Genomic DNA, 18,512 nt, shown 5'->3' with positions numbered 1-18,512 from the left:
GTCTCGCTCGCCACTCTCCCATTCTCGCCTCTCTCGCTTTATACACAAAAGTGTATAATTTCTGTTTCTGTTTTGTATAAAGCGAGAGAAAATTGTATATACACATGCAAAAATGTATATCTTCGTGTTATACACTTAATTATATAATTTACAAACATTTTACTTCAAATATTGCAGAGAAAAAGGCCAAAGAATTATACAATTGTGAATTATACAATTGCAGTGAAATACAATTTTTTCTAGCTTTATACAACAGAAGTGTATATATTGTGTTTCTGTTTTTGTATAAAGCGAGAAAAACATATATCTTCTTGCTATACACTTATAATTATGCAATATACATACATTTTAATTCGATTCAACTGTATGCAAAGCTAATTATACAATTGCAGCGAAATAGTCCAGCGAATTATACAATTTAGGCCTGCGAATTATACACTTGTACATGTATAGCGAATTATACAGTTTTTATCTTTGCTATGGAGCGCAATTATGCAAAGTTTGCTATATTATACAAATATGAATTTTTTGTTTGCTATATGTGAAAGTTGCCCTATTCAAATTAGGCTAAAAAATTCTTTTCTTAAATGGACTCTAAAAATCATAACCTAGCCATATTAAATCATAGGTTAGACCAAGTCAGCCCGTATGAGCTCTAGTAGTAAGTAATGTAATCCGTGATAAAGTTTGTAATGAGGAATTTAGAACTTCAAATTTTTGCGTATCTGGAAGGGTTGAGTTTCTCATTTTATATTTCTTTATTTATTTTCTTTTCAAATCTGTCTTATATTTTCATTTTGAATGTTTTCTTTCACTAGTTAATTTTTCTAAATGATCACTCAATTATACTGAACAGGGAGATAAATAACAATAGTTAACCACAAAAATCAAATTAAAAGGCATACACACTACTTACTAGTAATACCATCAATTTTCTTTTGATGAAATCATAAATACTCCTTTTAATTTAAATATCAAGTCTCGAATTGAGTATTGAATATTTATGTATATATTGTATATCTGTATATTGTATACGTGTATGTGAATTGTATCATTAACAAAAGCTGCCCTGCAATAGGACCTTATCCCCAAAACAACAAGAGTTTGCTTGAAATGGAAAACGGCTATCTATTAAAGCATAGCACCGCAATAACAATAATAACATATTTAGTGTAATTTTATAAGTAAATTCTGAAGAAGATAAAAATATATGTATATCTCACCCTTATCTTATTTGTGTGAGGTAAAAATACTATTTATCACAGACCCTCGATTCAAGAATATAACTTCATAAATAAAATCTGAAGATTGAAGAAGATAAAATTCATGCATATCTTATCTTTACTTTATTTGTGTGAGGTAAAAAGATTGTTTTACCATAGATCCTTCGCTTTAGAATTAAAGTATAGCTCTTGCGGGCTAAAAAACCATAAAAAACAATTTTTTTTTGAACAAAGATATAATACATAAATAAACATTTTAATTTTGGTGTCTACTAACAATTACACACTCTGATTTTGAAAATGCACATCTAGACACTTTAATTTATTGTCATTGTGTCTTGTGAGCATCCAATACTGATGAGACATATAAAATTTGATGGTGTTATTTCGTAAGTTGAAGAGTTCGATTGATACATTAAAGCGGAGATAAAGAGTTTAATGTACACTCTCAAAATTTGAATATTTAATTATTAGTTGGAATCAAATTAAAATGTCTATCTATATATTAAAATGTTGTCGAACTCATACACAGTTTCAACAGATCTGGATTAGTTTATATTTTCATTTATAAACACTAATTCAAAGGGCGATCCCAAATTCTATGACGAAACGTTTAATGAAAAGTAAAATTTGAAATTTCAAAAATTCTAAATGCAAAAGATTTATAAGTTTATGTTTTGTAATTTTTTTTCTTTTGAATTCTGTAAAAAAAAAAAGATTCATACTCAATGTGAATATGGATATTCCAAATTTTATGTCAAATATAATTTCAACTTCAAATAAATTAAATTATATCTAAATATAGCCTTAAATTTAGGATTATGCACAAATCGACATTGACCAATAAACCAAAAAAAATATTAAATTGGGTTATTGCAAATGGGTTATTGGGTGAATGAATTTTTAATGATTTTATAAATAAAATTATTGGATCACTAGTAAATTCGACCGCGCTTCACGCTGTTTTGAGTAACGATTTTTTTAAAATGATGATCAACTTTTTACTTAGAAATTCTTCTCTTAAAAGAAGTTCAAAATATAATTTTGTATTGATATAAATTATAATTTGAAATGAAAACCTTGTTGTATGTTAGTAATAATTCATACATATATCAAACGATAAATAATTTAGCATCGATTATTTTAATAATAATATTCATCTTTACACTTTCATGTTCTTATTATTTAGTTATTTTTTAACCATTTTAATTATATGAATATAACCACATCAAACATAAAATGAGTATTTTATTTTTTATCGGACATCATTTTAAAAAGAAGGCACAATCTTTCCAAGATAATGTGTAACGACCTGTTTAGTCGTTTGGAGCAGCAGAGTTAATTTCTAAAAATCACTGTCTGGGTCGACGGATCCCACGACGGACCGTCATAGGCACGACGGACCGTCAAGGGTGTCTCGTTCCAAAACACTTAGAATTGAGAAATTTGGGTACTGAGATCGACTCTCTGAACTTCACGACGAAATGGCAGGACGGACCGTTGAGGGCTCGACGGACCGTCACAAATCCTTCCGCAGAATTAACTCTCTGAACTTTGTGACGGACGTGCAGGACGGACCGTCACAGTTGTGACGGACCATCACAGGCTGCGTGACCCTGACTGGGTCGGATTTCTGTTGAATATTTTAAGGGGCGTTTTGGACTATTCCTGCTTATAATTATAAAGTCAGTGGTTTAATGTTAATAATTTAATTACTTGGGGGTTAAAAGAGAGAACCTTGAAACAAGTAGTGGGGTATTTTATCATCTTTTATACTTAATTATATGCTAATTAGGGTAAAAGAAAGAGAGTTTGAATAAGAAAAAGAAAAAGAACAGAGAGAGAGGGAGAAACGATCGATTGAGAGAGAGGAAGAACGCAGCTTTGGGAAGATAGCTTGCTTGATCACGAATTCTTCGGTGGAGGTAGGTTATGGTTTATGCTATTCGTAGTAAACTCTTAATAGCGAATGATATGTATTGGGTAGTGTTGTAAACCTTTCTATATGCTTAATTGTATGCTTGCATGAATGTGATTATATAATTGTGATAAAATAAGCATGATGAGGCTATTGAATCCTAAATCTTAAAAAACCCGAATCTACTTGTTAATGATGATGCCTTGGTATAAAAGAAGGCTTGATGAACGAAAGTAGATAGAATATGGATCGGGTGTCACGTTCCGAATCGGAGTGTCACGTTTCGACACTAGGATAGTATATGAGAATCGGAGTGTCACGTTCCGACACCAGGATAGTATATGGATCGGGTGCCACGTTCCGGTACCAGGATAGTATATGAGGATTGGAGTGTCACGTTCCGACACTAGGATAGAATATGGATCGGGTGTCACGTTCCGACACCAGAATAGTATGATGAGGATCGGAGTGTCACGTTCCGACACCAGGATAGTATATGAGGATCGGAGTGTCACGTTCCGGCACTAGAATTAGTAAAGAGAATGAATCTTGAAATATGTTAATATACTCAATTTAATGAACCTAATTCCCAAATGAGTATGATGGGGAGGCGTGAATCCTCATTGATGTGCTTGGTGTTGTGACCAAGGGTTATGGTAATTGTAAATGGCGCATGTTGAGTATTGTAGTTGATTTTATGATATTATCTGATATATACTGTTTTCTATTTTGAGTTGGCCGATGATATCTACTTAGTACGTGTGTTTGTACTGACCCCTACTTGTATGTTTCTTTCTTTGTTATTTGTGGAGTACAGCAAACGTACCGTCGTCTTCAACTCAACCGCAACTCTAGCCAGTCTTCATCACACCGGATTTCAGGGTGAGCTAACGCATCTAGCTTGGACTGGATCTTCTTCTTCATATCTTGATGCCTTGAAGTTCCGGCATGGACTAGCTGTTTATTTTTTTAGCTTCCTAGATATTCTTAGATTTAGTATCTTGAGGATAGATGTTCTTGTGGTGATGACTTCCAGATTTTGGGGAATAATAAGTATTGAGTTTTTAGAAGTTATTTAACCGATTTTCATTAATGAGTTTTTAAGTCTTCCGCATTATTTTCTGTTTATTATTGGTAAATGATTGGGGTTTAGATTGGTTGGTTCGCTCACATAGGAGGATAAATGTGGGTGCCACTCACCACACGTTTTGGGTCGTGACAAACATGGTATCAGAGCATTAAGTTCGTTGGTCTCATCACACAAGAACGAGTCTAGTAGAGTCTTAAGGAACGGTAGGGGGACGCCTTTACTTTTCTTTGAGAGGCTATAAGACTTTAGGAAAATTCCATTTTTTCTTTCTTTTGTTCTATTACTTGGATCCAATTGGTATATAGGTGATACAAATTGTTATATGACCATCTTCACTCTATTTCGCAGATGGTTAGAACTAGAGCAACAACTACGCCAACACCAGCACTGGCAGGACAGGGTGCGTCTGAGCCAGCCACTGGGGCTGTAGCTCGAAGAGGAGCAGTGACAAGGGGTCGTGGTAGAGGTCGTGGGAGGACGTCCTCTAGAGGAAGAGGACAAGCACCTGTCCCATCTAGTACTAAGGCGGTGACTCCCCCACCGACTGAGGAAGTAGCAAGAGAGGGTGAGGAAGGGGAAAGTGAGCAAGTGCAGAATGAGGAATTACCACCCCAACCTACCCCAGAGATGATTAATCAGGTTCTTGCTTATCTTAGCGGGTTAACTGATCAAGGCCAGACACCTCCAGTGTTTTCTGCACCAGCATCTCAGGTTCCGGAAGTACGACAGGCCGCTGCTGAGGCTCTCCGCATGGATGCCTCATTGGAAATAGGCACATTTCCTCGTTTGACTACAGGGCCTATAATGACAAGCGATCAGCATGAACTTTTCAGTAAGTTCTTGAAATTAAAACCTCCAGTCTTCAAGGGTGCTGAATCCGAGGATGCCTACGATTTTCTGGTTGATTGTCATGAGTTACTACATAAAATGGGCATAGTGGAACGATTTGGCGTTGAGTTTGTAACCTATCAGTTTCAGGGAAATGCCAAAATGTGGTGGCGGTCACATGTTGAGTGTCAACCCGCACAGGCACCACCTATGACTTGGGCGTCGTTCTCTAGCTTATTTATGGAGAAGTATATCCCCCGGACCTTGAGGGATAGGAGGAGAGATGAGTTCTTGAGCCTAGAGCAAGACAAGATGTCGGTGACTGCGTATGAGGCTAAGTTCCGTGCATTATCCAGGTATGCCACCCAGCTTTGCTTCAGTCTATAAGAGCGGATTCGCCGTTTTGTGAAGGGGTTGAGGTCAGATTTGCGGATTTCAGCCTTACAGGTAGCGGCTACAGCGAAATCCTTTCAGGAAGTGGTAGACTTTGTGATAGAGGTGGAGGGAGTGAAGCCAGATGACTTCACCATGGCATCGACATCTAAAAGGTTTTGTAAGGGAGGTGAGTTTAATGGTTCTTACTCCAGAGGGCATTGTTCAGGAGGTTATCCAGTCCGACCTATTCAGTCTTCACTGCAGACTGTAGTTGGGGGTCCATCGCACATCGGTCAACACTTCTCTGAGTTTGGAGGTTATCCCCAGACTTCGTCATTCTCACAGAGACCTATGCTTGAATCCAGAGAGTGTTATGGATATGGGGAGACTGGACACATTAAGAGGTATTATCCAAAAGAGAGTTACAGACCTCAAATAGTCAGAGGTAGAGGTGGTCATGGAAGAGGCCGTCATGCTAGAGGGCGTGGTGGCCGAGGTAATGGTGGTCACCAAAACGGCCGGGATGACGGACAAATGGGAACTACTGCAGCGCAACCTGGTAGAGGCAACGGGCAGACAGGTGATAGGGCCCATTGTTACACTTTCCCTGGGCAGTCGGAAGCGGAGACATCTGATGCTGTCATCACAGGTAATCTTTTGGTTTGTGATTGCATGGCTTTTGTATTATTTGATCCTGGATCCACATTTCATATGTATCTTCCTCATTTTCTACTGGTCTTAATTTACATTGTGAATTGCTTGACATGCCTATTCGTGTTTCTACTCCGGTGGGTGAGTTTGTGATAGTCGAAAAGGTGTATAGATCTTGTCTTGTGACTTTTATGGAGAGCAATACTCATGTAGACTTGGTTATCTTAGAAATGGTTGATTTCGATGTAATTTTGGGTATGACTTGGCTTTCTCTAAATTTCGCAATCTTAGATTGTAATGCCAAAACTGTGACATTGGCCAAGCCTGGGACAGATCCGTTAGTGTGGGAGGGTGACTACACTTCCACTCCAGTTCGTATCATCTCCTTTCTTCGTGCTAAGAGAATGGTTAGTAAAGGGTGCTCAACTTTCTTGGCACACCTCCGGGATGATACTACCCAGATACCTTCAATTGAGTCGGTTCCGGTAGTCTGTGAGTTTCTGGATGTGTTTCCTACAGACCTTCCTGGTATGCCACCGGATAGAGATATTGACTTTTGCATTGATCTGGAGCCGGGTACTCGCCCCATTTCCATACCTCCTTATAGAATGGCTCCAGCAGAGTTAAGGGAGTTAAAGGCCCAACTTCAAAAGTTGTTAAGTAAAGGTTTCATTAGACCAAGTCCATCCCCTTGGGGTGCTCCGGTGTTATTTGTGTAGAAGAAGGATGAGAGTTTTCGGATGTGCATAGACTACCGGCAGTTGAACAAGGTAACTATTAAGAACAAGTATCCCATTCCTCGCATTGATGACTTGTTCGACCAGTTACAAGGTGCTTGTGTCTTCTCTAAGATTGACTTGAGATCCGGTTATCATCAATTGAAAATACGGGCAACAGATGTGCCAAAGACTGCTTTTCAAACCAGGTATGGGCATTACGAATTTGTAGTAATGTCTTTTGGTCTTACGAATGCCCCTGCTGCTTTCATGAGCTTGATGAACGGGAATTTTAAGCCATATCTGGATATCTTTGTGATCGTATTTATTGATGATATACTGATATACTCCAAGAGTAAGAAGGAACATGAGGAGCATTTGAGAATTGTGTTGGAAGTGTTAAGGGAGAAAAGGCTTTATGCCAAATTCTCCAAGTGTGAGTTTTGGCTAGATTCAGTGTCCTTTTTGGGTCACGTGGTTTCTAAGGATGGAGTGATGGTGGATCCTTCTAAGATTGAAACAGTGAGAAATTGGGTAAGACCTACTAATGTGTCAGAAATAAGGAGCTTTGTTGGTTTAGCCAGCTACTACAGTCGATTTGTCAAGAGATTCTCTTCTATTGCTTCCAAATTGACGAACTTGACTAAGCAGAATGTTCCATTTGTATGGTCGGATGAATGTTAAGAAAGCTTTCAGAAACTCAAGACCTTGCTGACTACTGCACCTATCCTTACCTTGCCAGTAGAGGGTAAGAACTTCATTGTTTATTGTGATGCATCCTATTCTGGTTTGGGTGCAGTGCTAATGCAAGAGAAGAATGTAATTGCTTATGCTTCGAGGCAATTAAAGGTGCATGAACGTAACTATCCGACCCACGATTTGGAATTGGCCGCAGTTGTGTTTGCATTAAAGCAATGGAGACATTATCTATATGGGGTCAAGTGTGAAGTCTATACGGATCATCGTAGCCTACAGTATGTCTTTACTCAGAGGGATTTGAATTTTGAGACAGAGGAGATGGATGGAACTACTAAAGGATTATGATGTTACCATCTTGTATCACCCAGGAAAGACTAATGTTGTGGCAGACGCCTTAAGTAGAAAAGCAGGGAGCATGGGTAGTTTAGCCCACTTACAAGTTTCTAGACGCCCATTGGCTAGAGAGGTTCAACTCTGGCTAACGACTTTATGAGGTTAGAAGTAAATGAGAAGGGAGGATTTTTGGCCAGTGTGGAGGCGAGATCTTCTTTTCTTGACAAGATCAAGGGAAAACAGTTTAATGATGAGAAACTAAGCCGAATTCGGGATATGGTGTTGCGAGGAGAGACTAAAGAAGCAATAATGGATGAGGAAGGTGTTTTAAGAATTAAGGGAAGGGTATGTGTGCCCCGTGTTGATGATTTGATCCACACTATTCTTACAGAGGCTCATAGTTCCGGATATTCTATACATCCTGGTGCAACCAAGATGTACTGTGACCTAAAGCTACACTTTTAGTGGAGTAGAATGAAGCGCGACATGGTTGATTTTGTTGCCAAATGTCCAAATTGTCAGCAAGTAAAGTATGAACACCAGAGGCCCGGAGGAACACTTCAGATAATGCCCATTCCTGAATGGAAGTGGGAGAGAATTGCAATGGACTTCGTGGTTGGTCTTCCTAAGACATTGGGGAAGTTTGACTCTATTTGGGTAATTGTGGATAGATTAACTAAGTCTGCTCACTTCATCCCGGTCAAGGTGACCTACAATGCAGAGAAGTTAGCCAGACTCTACATCTCAGAAATTGTTCGATTGCATGGAGTTCCACTTTCCATCATATCAGATAGAGGTACGCAGTTTACTTCTAAGTTTTGGAGAACATTGCATGTTGAATTAAGTACTAGGTTGGACCTTAGTACTGCATTTCACCCTCAGACCGATGGTCAGTCTGAGCGAACAATTCAGGTGTTGGAAGATATGCTTCGTGCATGTGTGATAGAATTTGGGGGTCATTGGGATAACTTCTTACCCTTAGCGGAGTTTTCATACAATAATAGCTATCACTCAAGTATTGATATGGATCCTTTCGAAGCATTGTATGGGAGGAGATGTAGGTCTCCCATTGGTTGGTTTGATGCATTTGAGGTTAGACCTTGGGGTACTGATCTTTTGAGGGTTTCATTAGAGAAGGTGAAATCTATTCAAGAAAAGATTTTAGCGGCTCAAAGCAGGCAAAAGGAATATGCAGATCGAAAGGTTAGAGACTTGGAGTTCATGGAGGGTGAGCAAATCTTGCTGAAGGTTTCGCCCATGAAAGGGGTGATGCGGTTTGGAAAAAGAGGTAAGCTAAGCCCAAGGTATATTGGACCATTTGAAGTACTTAAGCGAGTAGGGGAGGTGGCTTATGAATTATCCTTGCCCCCAGGACTGTCAGGAGTGCATCCGGTATTTCATGTGTCTATGTTGAAAAGATACCATGGGGATGGAAACTACATTATTCGATGGGATTCAGTTTTGCTTGATGAGAATTTGACTTATGAGGAGGAGCCTGTTGCCATTCTAGATAGAGAAATTCGCAAGTTGAGATCAAGGGAGATTGCATCCATCAAAGTTTAATGGAAGAATCGACCAGTTGAAGAGTCCACTTGGGAGAAGGAGGCTGATATGCGAGAAAGATACCCACACCTGTTTACAGATTCAGGTACTCCTTTTCACCCTTGTTTTTTTTTCTTGTGATCGTTCGAGGACGAATGATGGGTAAATTGGTATCTATTGTAACGACCTGTTTAGTCGTTTGGAGCGGCAGAGTTAATTTCTGAAAATCACTGTCTGGGTCGACGGATCCCACGACGGACCGTCATAGGCACGACGGACCGTCGAGGGTGTCTCGTTCCAAAACACTTAGAATTTAGAAATTTGGGTACTGAGATTGACTCTCTGAACTTCACGACGAAATGGCAGGACGGACCGTTGAGGGCTCGACGGACTGTCACAAATCCTTCCGCAGAATTAACTCTCTGAACTTTGTGACGGACGTGCAGGACGGACCGTCACAGGCTGCGTGACCCTGACTGGGTCGGATTTTTGTTGAATATTTTAAGGGGCGTTTTGGACTATTCCTGCTTATAATTATAAAGTTAGTGGTTTAGTGTTAATAATTTAATTATTTGGGGTTAAAAGAGAGAACCTTGAAACAAGTAGTGGGGTATTTTATCATCTTTTATACTTAATTATATGCTAATTAGGGTAAAAGAAAGAGGGTTTGAATAAGAAAAAGAAAAAGAACAGAGAGAGAGGGAGAAACGATCGATTGAGAGAGAGGAAGAACGCAGCTTTGGGAAGATAGCTTGCTTGATCACGAATTCTTCGGTGGAGGTAGGTTATGGTTTATGCTATTCGTAGTAAACTCTTAATAGCGAATGATATATATTGGGTAGTGTTGTAAACCCTTCTATATGCTTAATTGTATGCTTGCATGAATGTGATTATATAATTGTGATAAAATAAGCATGATGAGGCTATTGAATCCTAAATCTTGAAAAACACTAATTTACTTGTCAATGATGATGCCTTGGTATAAAAGAAGGCTTGATGAACGAAAGTAGATAGAATATGGATCGGGTGTCACGTTCCGACACCAGGATAGTATGATGAGGATCGGAGTGTCACGTTCCGACACCAGGATAGTATATGAGGATCGGAGTGTCACGTTCCGACACCAGGATAGTATATGGATCGGGTGCCACGTTCCGGTACCAGGATAGTATATGAGGATCAGAGTGTCACGTTCCGACACCAGGATAGAATATGGATCGGGTGTCACATTCCGACACCAGGATAGTATGATGAGGATCGGAGTGTCACATTCCGACACCAGGATAGTATATGAGGATCGGAGTGTCACGTTCCGGCACCAGGATTAGTAAAGAGAATGAATCTTGAAATATGTTAATATACTCAATTTAATGAACCTAATTCTCAAATGAGTATAATGGGGAGGCGTGAGTCCTCATTGATGTGCTTGGTGTTGTGACCAAGAGTTATGATAATTGTAAATGGCGCATGTTGAGTATTGTAGTTGATTTTATGATATTATCTGATATATACTGTTTTCTATTTTGAGTTGGCCGATGATATCTACTCAGTACGTGTGTTTGTACTGACCCCTACTTGTATGTTTCTTTCTTTGTTATTTGTGGAGTACAGCAAACGTACCGTCGTCTTCAACTCAACCGCAACTCTAGCCAGTCTTCATCACACCGGATTTCAGGGTGAGCTAACGCTTCTAGCTTGGACTGGATCTTCTTCTTCATGTCTTGATGCCTTGAAGTTCCGGCATGGACTAGCTGTTTATTTTTTTAGCTTCCTAGATATTCTTAGATTTAGTATCTTGAGGATAGATGTTCTTGTAGTGATGACTTCCAGATTTTGGGGAATAATAAGTATTGAGTTTTTAGAAGTTATTTAACCGATTTTCATTAATGAGTTTTTAAGTCTTCCGCATTATTTTCTGTTTATTATTGGTAAATGATTGGGGTTTAAATTGGTTGGTTCGCTCACATAGGAGGATAAATGTGGGTGCCACTCATGACACGTTTTGGATGGTGACATAATGGGAGGAACAAACAAAATTAAAATATAAAATACTTGATTCACAATTAAATTTTAGGATTAAATTGACATAACAATATGAACATGTCTACTAAAATAAAAGTAAATGACAAATATTTATAATATATAAACAATTCATGTTTAATTGAGTTCTTTGGAACATTATCGAAACCTAAATTAACTTGCTGAAAACACTAAGAACATGAAATATAGAAATAATATGAATTTAAACACTTCTAACATTTAAATAAAATAAATAGAAAATTTATGATTGCAATGGTTAATTCACTCTTAATTAGTAACACCATTCTTTTTTCTTGATTTGTAATAATTTTTGTGTTTCTAATTAAGCTAAATTTAAAGAAATTTATTAAAGAGTAAATATGTTGAAAGAAAAATAAAAGGAAGAAAAATACTCTGTCTATTTTTATTAGTTATCAACATTTAAAATTACAGTCCCAAAACATTTATTATTAGAAAAATTAAATTGAAGTTAATTTATTTTTCATTTTGCCCTTAAAATTAAATATTCAGGAAACAAAATCTTTGAAATTAATTTATTTTTCATTTTGCCCTTAAAATTGATTATTCAGAAAAAAAACCTCTCGTTAATAATTTCTAACAGAATTTGTAAAAGAAAAATGTGACAATTAATATGGGATGAATAGGATAAACAATTATTTAATACGTTTTAGGAAAAATATTTTTTATTTAAGGTTTTTCGACTTTTTTAGAGTCGTTACTTAATTTTTTAAAGAAAAATCAAGAAAATTATGTTTTCAACGGACTGAAACAGGAAAATCGATTGAAAACTTTTTAAAGGGGATCGGGGATTCCTATTTATACTTTAGGAAGGTTTTTACGACACCTAAAATATTTGCTAACTTGCATTAATCCAACAACTAATTTTATTTGGCTAAAACTTACCTTGAATTATTTTGGGGTAAAAATCATTTAGAGTTGTTTGGAAATGAATACTTAGCTTTTATCTAAGTGAAACATCTAACTTGAAAAATTTATTATTTCAAAATTATTTAAACTTGATTCAATTTTAAATCGCTAAAACATTACGGCGTTCTACGGAAATTTGAAGTTTTCTAACTTTAAACTAGCGACAAATAAAAGCAGATAAGTAATAAAAACAAGGGGGAGAGAGAGAGAGAGAGAGAGAGAGAAAGAGAGTTTGGGCCCAAACCCGAATTCTGTCCGCCTGGATCGATATTTGGACCCACTTCTTTTGGATTTTTGACCTATTTCTACCTGTCCTAAACTAATTACGTAAAAAAAATACAGAAAAGGAATACAACAAAGCTTAGGCCCAAAAATGACAAATACAATTTAGTAAAATAGATTTGGCCTCTTGGTAAACTTCATCCACTCTTTGACTTTCTACCTTGCAATTTTCCAACGTTGGAGACCTGTTCATCGGTTTTCGGGAGAGACTCAAAAAGATGAAATTAAGTCTTTACGACTTTCTCGAAATGCGGGAAGAAGGAGTTCTCGACGAACTCGGGCAAATGCACATAAAAAGGCAAATTAAAGACACATTAGCAAAATAATGACAATAATAATAGTAATAATAATGGAAAATGCACAAGTACCCCTTCAAACTATGCCCGAAATACCAGAGACACACTTATAGTATACTAAGGTCCTATTACCCCCCGAACTTATTTTATAAGTAATTTTCTACCCCTTTTCAGCCTACGTGACACCAGCGTTGGGCTCACAAGATAGTGCCACATAGGCTAAAAAGGTGTAGAAAATTATTTAAAAAATAAGTTCATGAGGGTAATACGACCTTAGTATAGTATAAGTGTGTTCGAGCATAGGTTGAGCGGGTACTTGTACATTACCCCTTATAATAATAATAATGAAAGGAAACAATCAAATAGATGCACTGACACACCTTTACGAAAGGTCAGAATAAAATAACAATTAAGACTAGAAAAATCGACATGACAAACCCATAACATGATATTAAAGTATCAATCTAAAACTGATCGATTTGTTAGCTACGGGGGCTACCATAAGAAAAGAGAATATAAAAAGGGCATTCCTTCAAAAGTGCTACAAATATTTTGCAAGATTAAACACATACTTTACTCACAAATAAACCTTTCAACCTTACCGACAACGAACTTTAAACAATGAAAGAAGATGCATATTGGTTTAGCATTCTTAAGGATAGTAAAAAAAAAAAACTATACTAAAGCGTAGTCTAAAGCTTTGACCATATTTTATAAATTCAAAGTGAGGGAATGAAGCTAGCAAATAAGTCGTATATTACACTTAAACGATTAGCAATATGTCCAGGAAGGAGTTGCCACAACTAGACAAATAGCGCTGCATCTAAAATTTTGCACTTTTTATTTATTTATTTTTTATTTTTTTTCTTTTTTTTTTAAAAAAAAAAACTGAAATCAAGGAAAACAATTTCACAAAAGTTACAAAGCAGTAGAGGAAGATAGGTTTATTTTCCATTAAATAACAACATATTAAGTAGGTTACGACCCAAAGAGATGACACCGACCCATTCAAGGTATATGATGTAAAGTCAAATCCATTTTTTTAAAGTGGCGTCTGACTCCCGAATAGCAAGCAAACTGCGTATTACTAAGTATACTCATTTAGACTGAACATGGAGAACTTCTAATTATAAGAAGGATTGACGAATAGTTGTAAACCATAAAAGAAATCACAGCCCTGAATTCTAGATATGCAAACAAATACACAAAGTAGAGGAAAGTGTGACAACCTGCAGTGATGAATAATGAGCATAAGCGTTTAAGGAAGGAGTAGGAAAAAGAGTATTAAACACAACTATAATTTGGATGCGAACACTACAAATTAAAAATATGAGCTCTATTTTTTAAAATTTACAGTAAATGCACATTTGTAGCTCAAGACAACAACAACAACATGAACAGGGACTGTGGCACTCGATCAACATAACGATCCAACCAACTGTTTGAAGCAAAATACTGCAAATAAAAATAACAATGCAGATGAAGCCCAACAAGATCGCCTAAGGAAAAGAAAACAACACAAATTTAAAATTTAAATCGTAATATACACATAAGAAAAGACTAATACAATGGATGATATTTACAGCAAAAGGGGGTGACAAAATTTTGTTACAATACTACCAAGAAGATGTAGCGACTGAATACCAACCTTCCAAAAAATCACAAACAGGGTATCAAGAATGCGATGACCGGACGGCAACAACACTGACCAGAAATCAGCAGAGCTTTGATATTAAACTATGACTAACTCATGGAATATACGTCTTATGTAATGACATCAGTCCGACGAATAATCAGTGGATAGACAACAGAACAACGATTCCCACACGATTTCCACACGTCATCAGAACAGATCACAATAACACAGAGAAGAAGGGGGGGGGGGCGAAGATGAATCTAACAAAGGAAGGACGTTTACCTCTTGCAGTGCAGCGAACTTGGGACGACACGAGCAAAGGGGGGCAACGACTTTCGACGATTCCAAGAAATTTCAATGAACGAGGAAAACGAACAAAGACCCAAATTACGACTGAACTCCCATTATCTTTGCCTAAGTATTTATGTGGAATTTTTATAACTAACGGTTAGTGCCTTCTCCCGATTTTCAAGCTATTTATCTCCAAACTAATTTTTTTTTCAAAGTTCAGGAACTTGTCAGCTCAAAGAACTTTTTTGTAAAAAAGAACTCTTTTTTTTTATCAAACTTCCTCTGTATATCTTTCTGCAAAATTTTTTTACTAAAGAAAATTTTCGAAACCAAAAAAAATCCCCTCAACAAAGAACCAAAGCAATATTATATAGAAGGGAGCTAGGATTTTCGAAATGGGCGAGAAAAGGTCAAAGACGGGATTCACATTCTATCCCCCAAAAATTGAAATTTCTCTCCAAAGAAAAAGAAAAGATGGAGACAACTTGAATTCGTACAACACTGTACAATTTCTCAACGGTTCATCAACGAGAGCCGCTCGATCTTGGGCCAAGGACGAGCAATCGTGGAGATTGCTTCACCTGGCCTGTGAAGGACGCATCTTTCTGCTGGCGACGAACTGTTTGTATTGCGGAGAGGGAAAAAGGTGATGCATTGGAGTTCTGGGTTGATTCGCTACTGGCGCCGCGTGAAGAAACCCGTAAGGGGGCACTTTCTGTTCACGCGCACCCTGCTGCTGCGTTTGACGCTATCACCGCTTTTGTTTTCCTTTGGAAGAAAAAATGGATGTGGGTCAGCTCTGATGGATAATTAATGGGAATGTTGGGCTAACAAAAATGGTTATTTGGGTAAAGGAGAAAAAAGGTTGGGCTGGGGGATCGGGTTTTTGAATTGTGAATCAACTTCGGTTTGCTATAGAATATGGAAGAAGGGCCCAAAAAAATAGTTTATCTAAATGGGCCGTAATATTGACTAATAATAATAAGAAAAAATAACTTAAATACACAACTATAAGTTTAGCATTCTCTAATTTTCCCTTTTTTTTAAATATTACATAATTTTTTTTTAAAAAATTTTAGTAGAAGTTTAGATACATAGCCTTCTCTCTCCTATAACACACACTTCCCCAATATCATGCCTATTTTTTCTCCACTAAAACACTCAATCTTCTGAATCACTTTTTGAATTTTGAGATATTAATTTTAATTAAAAACGTTTCACAACATTTAATATGAAATTTTGAATTTCAAAATTCAAAAAATTTGAAATTTCTGAAAATTGTACCATTGTTCTCTGGTTCTTCTTCTTCTTCTTACTCCATCATCCGTCTATAGTTCTTCTTCTTCTTATTATTCCACCATCTGTTCTTATTTCCTTCTCTTTTTCTTCTTGTTCATTGCTATATTACATCAACCGTCTCTAGGTCTTCTTTTTCTTCTTACTCCATCATCCGTTCTTTTTTTTTTGTTCATTGTTCTATTACATCATATTAATGGATCCTTTTACTAATAAAAAGATTTATGATTCGGACGATGAAAATTGGAAAGAAAATAGAAAAAGTCTTTGCATGATCCTATGAATGTTCGGAAGGATTCAAACAAATATTTTGGCGAATCATCTAAATCAAAGGTTGACAAAATACACCAAAAAAAAAGAAAAAAGAAGCAGCAACCATTGTTGTTGAAATTAGTAAAAATTTTAGTAAAGGAATCCCATATGTATCATGAATTTTTGAAAATTGTTATCATGTATCAGACAATAAATTTAATACATAAGTACTCAGTGTGTTATAGTGTGTTAGTCGATGAATTGATACATGAATTAGATGTGTATCATATGATTTCCTACGTATCAAGAGTTTTTTAAAAATTGTTATTATGTATCAGTCAATAAGTTTAATAACTGCATCATCAAGTGTGCTTGCTGATACATATCGATTCAGTGTGTTATAGTGTTTAGACGATGCATTGATACATGAATTTGATGTGTATCATATGATTTTCTATGTATCACGAGCTTTTGAAAATTGTTATCATGTATCAGTCAATAAGTTTAATAACTGGATGTTCATAAAAATATCTTCAAACTAGATGATATAATCTCGAATTTTCAAAATTTGAAATTGTTATCCAATTACGTGCTGAATTAATGCTTATTAATGAACTGTTACCGTAATTTAAGCTGATTTAGATAACAAATTTAAATGTTCTGTTTTTTCCCCCTTTTAATCTTAACAGTTTTAAGTTACTGTGTATCATTTATCATGTATCACAACATACTAATGTATCACGCCACAACAATTTTAAGGGATTATTAGTAAATACTAAATTTGTCGGGACAGAATGTAATTATTATATTACACTATGGGATTCCTTAAATGTATACATAATAATAATAATAATAATTAATGAGCTTCTTAATTTTACGAAACCAAATAATCGACTTAATAATGAAATAACTAATTAAAATATAAACTCATATATAACTAAACTAGTTAGTAAAATATTTAAACAAAGTAAAATATTTTTGCTATGATTTTTGAGTAATCATAAAAATATATTATTATACACATAATTACGCAAAGCATACGCTATCTAAAAGTTATAAATGTAACCATGCTAACTTAGAATAACTTGAAAATCATTTTATTTTATATGAATTCTTTAAACTTTATAAATCTAATTATCTCGAATCGTTTAGAATTAAAAGGCTCATTAATTAATTATTATCGAAGAGGGTTAAAATTGAGTGTCAACAACAATATCAACAAAAAGATTATTAGACAATTCACTTTAGATATTTTTATTAAAATGAAGGAAATGAAAGGAAAAAAAGGAAACAATGCGCATCATTTATTAAAAGTATAATTGAAAATGTACCCTTATTTAAATTTGTATACAGAATATTTTAAACAATTTCATATAAATAATAGGCTAAATAATATATCTTTATTTATCTAAATTATTCAATATTTTATTTTTGTGCAAACCTTGTCAAATTAAATGTTATAATTAATAATTTTTTGTATTTTTACTGCTATGTAACCGCTATCTTGATTACAATAATGTTCCTGGTACCATATTTGATAATTAAACATAAACATATATGAAAATTGATATTAAGAAATGAAATGATTAAACAATATAAATAAACAGAAGACATACTAATAGAAAAGAAAATAAGGTAAACTATACATACTTCTCCCAATTTATTTTCCTTGGCAAATAACTTCAGTCTACGTTAGATTTCCAAGTTTTCAAAATAATAAAATTCAAGACTAAAATTCTAATTGCCACTAATATTGTTTTTCAAAAGGACAACGTCAAAAATTGTGTTTCAACATAAATTTGACAAAAATATTTCAGTTGATTTTGCTATTATGATTATTTTAATTTTTGATTCATTCTTTTTTTAACACAAACTTTTACTCCCAAAATGGACGAAAAGACAAATAAAAAGAACAGGATTTTTTTTTACAAAATATCAATCCTCTTACTTTATCATACTTGATGTTAATAGGAAAAAAAAAAGAACAATCAAGAAAATCAATCGCCTCTGTTTCAAAATTTGGCAACTATATATATAGTCAAGAAATCACTAAGAAAAAAAGAAAATGTTTACCAAATATTGATAATCGATATATTATTCTGTCAAACACCTAATGT

The 18,512-nt window shown here is 35.5% G+C and overlaps 1 protein-coding gene and 1 long non-coding RNA gene across 3 annotated transcripts; one reads left to right on the top strand and one right to left on the bottom strand.

The window, feature by feature from the left end:
- The first annotated feature begins 4,385 nt into the window (after window positions 1-4,385).
- LOC138347728 (uncharacterized) lies at window positions 4,386-6,083 on the top strand. The gene has a single exon (XM_069296047.1). The coding sequence runs from the start codon at window positions 4,580-4,582 to the stop codon at window positions 5,444-5,446; it is 867 nt and encodes a 288-aa protein (XP_069152148.1). The 5' UTR covers window positions 4,386-4,579; the 3' UTR covers window positions 5,447-6,083.
- Window positions 6,084-12,560: 6,477 nt separating this feature from the next.
- LOC104646164 (uncharacterized) lies at window positions 12,561-17,991 on the bottom strand. Of its 2 annotated transcripts, none has more exons than XR_011220346.1 (2): window positions 14,569-17,991; window positions 12,561-14,375 (listed from the first exon to the last, which is right to left on the bottom strand). It is a non-coding gene; the product is annotated as an uncharacterized lncRNA (long non-coding RNA). The 2 variants fall into 2 exon arrangements; XR_740307.4 differs by having other exon boundaries at window positions 14,839-17,185.
- Window positions 17,992-18,512: the final 521 nt, after the last annotated feature.

Source organism: Solanum lycopersicum, chromosome 3 (assembly GCF_036512215.1).
Source record: "Solanum lycopersicum chromosome 3, SLM_r2.1".
Lineage (NCBI taxonomy): Eukaryota > Viridiplantae > Streptophyta > Magnoliopsida > Solanales > Solanaceae > Solanum > Solanum lycopersicum.
This window is presented reverse-complemented; position numbering and strand designations above follow the sequence as displayed.

Coding starts and splice junctions, on each gene's coding strand:
- LOC138347728 (XM_069296047.1), top strand. CDS start 4,580: ATGGTTAGAACTAGAGCAACAACTACGCCAACACCAGCACTGGCAGGA.